The following is a 4,118-nucleotide window of genomic DNA, read 5'->3' as shown; positions in this document are numbered from 1 at the left end:
GCGTGTGCTCTCTGTCCTGATACCAATCCATCACAGCTCAGTGCTGCAGCCAGAGGAGCCTGGGAGGGTGGGGAGGCTTATCAGAGCTGGTGCCAGGCGGTAACCGGTCTATTGCAGTCACATTGATTTTGAGATCCTGGGTGTGGAATAGTCTCTGCATGGCCCAGTTTGGAGCAGACTGATAAGGCTCCTTGTTTCTTAGCAACCACAGTCTGCCATAGGCAGAAACCTGCCCCTCTGCAGCTGGAGGGAAAATTCTGAGCGTCTCAAATTTGTGCCTGGAAGCAAGGTAAGTCTTTCCCTCCAGCAGATTTGATTCAAAGGCCTTTGCATTCAAATAAAAGCAATCTGTTGGCAAAAGTTCCTTAACAAAGGGAGAACATAATTTCCCTGTTATTAAAAAGACATTCTGGTTTCTTTCCCTTTTCTTATTTAGAACTGTGTCTTTCCTGGGCATGGAGGTGCCGTACGTCCTTCTCTTGACTAGACTCGTAGCAGAAGTTGCCAGTGAATCTACTGAAAGTTCGGTAGGTACTTCGTGGTTTTGGTCATGCTGGGCGCTCTACACACAGAATGTGTGAGTATTATTTTCCTCTCACACTGCAGTTTGCAGAAGGCTTTCAAACACAACAGGAGTGATCTATGCTGCCAGCAGTCATTGACCGGAAGGTTTGCAGAAGGTCGGTTTGCTAATTGCCTGTAAAAGCATCGAATTCTTCCTAGTTATGTGCTTGGAGGCTAGCAGGGATGCGACTGGTGCCACCTCACACCCTGTGGAAAACACACCCTGATGATCAAAAAAACTATTCAAGCTGCCTGGCAGTTCAACTATAAGGAATCCAGACCGTGGATACCCAAAAGTTAACTTTTTGTGTTTAAGTTACATCTGTGGCTGAATATAGATCAGGTCTCTTTGCTTTTGACCAAGAATATTGATCCCTTTCTAAGACTGATTTGACTTGCTGTATTGTTTAGGGGAATACACCTGCCAAGCTTTAAAAGGCGTGGGAGCTTTGTGGCTTATTTTTCTTGTACAGATTCAGAGAGCGGATATGCCCCTGTCTGTATCTATCAACAGAACCGCAGAGTGTGTGACAACCATTTATCTCTAAGTTTATGTCACAGCTTGTTGTAATTTGTAAATAATTTTGAAACTGGCTTTTACATAAACAAACAAAAAATAAACTACGTGCCTGCAGGACATGTGATGTTATTCTTTTATGTTAAGTGTTGAAGGAAGCAGCTTTGGTAGTTCTGCTGGGTTGTTCTCTGTCATCACGTGCAGTATGTGTGTTTGGTGCCAGTCACTCACCAACAGTATTTCTGAGCAGATCTGTTGGGGCATTTGTGTGGTGATAACTCCCACTCTGAACTGTGCTTTGCTGAAGAATTTAGCAGGCATGTTTCTAAACCATTTTTCGAGGTGTTGTGCCGTGTCAACAGAGGAGTGTGTGTTTGATCACCAGGTGTTAGTCTGGATAGCAGCTGCCAGGTCAAAATCAGCTTGACGGCGCATCCAGTTTGTTCTCTCCTTGGAAGGCTGCTTGATGCAAGAAGAAGTTGCAGCAAGATTTAACTGCAGTTACTGCTTATTTCTCTATGTTCTCTGTCAATTCTTTTTCTTGAAGCATTTTAGACCTGTGTGAAATGTCCTTTCTTTCCTTAGGTTTCAGAACCAGAATGCTGTGTGGATACGTTGGATTCCAACAGTTCCTGTCCAGTAACCAACCAGTGTAGTCCAGGTATAGTGTGTCACTGGTTCGTAAACTTCCAGATTGGTTTTGACACTTAATGCCAAAATACAGTGCCTGGTTAACTGGGGAGTGAAAACAAAATAGTAAATGTGTGTACATCATGAAGCCTCTTTCTTCTAATCACACAAGATGATGCTTCTTATCACTCACATGTTGTTCTTGTGAGGTAAAGAGAATAGACAACTATTAATAATGTTGTTATTTTTTTAGTGAGTGTGCAGCTGGTCTATATAAAAGCTGTTGTAAATACTTAAAAGCCCTAAAAGCCCATATAATGAACGTAAAAAGCAGAAATGCTGTAACATGCATCCAAGGGAGCATTAAGAATAATTTCAGTATTGTCTTGATAGCACAGAATGGCTCGTTCTTCCTGATGCCATATCTATGGAACTGTTTTTCTTCTAAATGGAGTTAAAAACTTCTGTCGTTGCTCTCCAGCAGTAGCAAAAGGGTGTGGTGTTTTAATGCCATTTTATTTAAAATCAGAGAGTATAAACAGGAAAAATGGCTTCAGAGCCCACAGTAACAAGAAGATTAGTGACTTAAAAATTGGGGGCCGCTTCTGGGTTCAGTTATTTCCTTGTGACGGTTGTTAAAGCATTTTAAGCCCATCTGTTTCCACGGCTTCGTTAGCCTCTCTGACCGTTGCTTCATTTAATGCATTCATTTCTGCTTCTAAATGATCTTAAATATGGTATAAACAATTGTTTCCAGGTTACGGGATTGTGTTCTCTTAAATCTTAGAGTAAACTGATAATCTACCGATATCCTTGGTGATGGATAAGTGCTTTGACGCTTCCTTCCTATTAGTGTGGAAAATCTTTGCCCTTACATGGGCTCTGTTTGTGTTTAGATTAGATGTCAGATGTAGTTTATTTCTGGGGGCATCAAACGTGCTGCTACTCTCTAAGGAGAACATAGCAGCAGAGCTGTTTTCAAATCAGCACCTTACTAATGGTTTGCTTTATGGGATAATTGATACCAGTTTGGCTCGAGGCTCTATAGAACTGGATTTTAGCCAGCGCAGTAAGTTTTTTTTTTTTTTTCTTTAAATGTAGACTGTAATATGATCTGGTAGGAATATCCTTGTAATCTTTGTGTCTCAAGTCTAAGCCTCAAGTGGAACCCGCACAGCTTTATAGTACTAAAGGAAGTTCTTAGTGGAGACATGCCCTAATTTTTCCTTTTTTCTTAACAAAGACACAGCAATATGTGCATTTAAACAGAAATGGAGAGATTTGAACAGCAAAGACATAGGCCAAGATGGAGGTTTAATCAGTCTCCGTGGTGGGGTGACTGATAGAAAACACTCGCCATCTGTCACAGAATGGTTCTTTGTGTCTTTGTCCCTGCCTACTTCTCTTTCCAATACTCTGTATCAAAATGGTGTTAAATTTTGTTTTGGCAGTGTATGTCCTCTGAAAATAAATAGTGAAATTCTGCTTCTTTTTGAGTATGTTCAGGGTGGTTACAGGTTGGTTTTGGACACTTCCCATTTCTCACAAAACTAAAACCTGTGAATCAGTGAATGGAGCTATGTGGAATTACCCTCTGGGAACTGTTTGCTTGTAACTCTCTCTTTTTTTGCCTTGGAAAGGTGGTGTCTTGTCTGGAATAAGCACTTTGAAATGAAACCTCTTCACTTGTGTAATGTCAGAGGAAGGAGGAGATGTTTGTAACCAGTAGACCAAACGGAGGGCATTTCTGTGGCCTCTGCCTCTTTCTGAAGAGTAGGAAATACCTCCAGTGTCACTTTGTTGTTTTCAAACCTCTGCACATCTCATTCTTCTGCAGGTTGTTACAGACGATGGAACGAGGATGGCAGTAGCAGCTGCGTTAAGTGCAGAAATGAAACCCTTCCTGTTTCATCTGCTCAAAATCTGACCGAATGCAGAAATAGTGAGTTGTTTAATACCCCTTTTTTTGAACCATGCTTTTGGTGTCTGTGTGATCCAGCAAAGACTGTTCAAGAAGGCATCAAACATTGCAGTTCACCCGCTCCCCCCCACCCCAACCTTTTCCAAAGAACTTTGAGCTTTTGAACATGCAACAAAACTTGTGGAAACTCTGAAATTTAGTTTGCAGAAACTGTGCAGGGTGTTGTGGAACGATTCCAGAATCTAGAAGGTGGGGGAAATCAAACTCCTGTTACATAGTAAAGTACCTGATCTGCGAAGCCAAATGCAATATTAATAAAAATTCATTCTGCCCAATGTTAGTTTTTAAAATCAAGTCCTGAACACCAAAATGATTAAACTTACAGGGCAGGACCTGTATTAAACATACAGTGAATACTGAACTTTGTGGCTGGTTTTACCTCTGCTGTAAAAAAAAAAAAAGGGTTTATTGGGGGGGGTTTTGAAT

At 41.3% G+C, this 4,118-nt stretch overlaps 1 protein-coding gene across 1 annotated transcript in view; it reads left to right on the top strand.

Moving 5' to 3' along the window:
• Positions 1 to 214: 214 nt before the first annotated feature.
• LOC104500251 (chromosome unknown open reading frame, human C1orf159) overlaps positions 215 to 4,118 on the top strand; it is a 9,557-nt gene continuing 5,653 nt past the window's right edge. Inside the window, exons 1-4 of the mRNA XM_010143866.1 lie at positions 215 to 289; positions 437 to 527; positions 1,667 to 1,742; positions 3,549 to 3,653. Of these exons, the coding sequence (XP_010142168.1) occupies positions 456 to 527; positions 1,667 to 1,742; positions 3,549 to 3,653 (253 nt within the window). The 5' untranslated portion in view covers positions 215 to 289; positions 437 to 455. The remainder of the gene's footprint in view (positions 290 to 436; positions 528 to 1,666; positions 1,743 to 3,548; positions 3,654 to 4,118) is intronic.

The sequence above is a fragment of the Buceros rhinoceros genome, unplaced genomic scaffold (assembly GCF_000710305.1).
Source record: "Buceros rhinoceros silvestris isolate BGI_N320 unplaced genomic scaffold, ASM71030v1 scaffold35359, whole genome shotgun sequence".
In the NCBI taxonomy this organism is placed as follows: domain Eukaryota; kingdom Metazoa; phylum Chordata; class Aves; order Bucerotiformes; family Bucerotidae; genus Buceros; species Buceros rhinoceros.
Note: the sequence above shows the minus strand (reverse complement) of the source record. Positions and strands in the feature narration are given on the sequence as shown.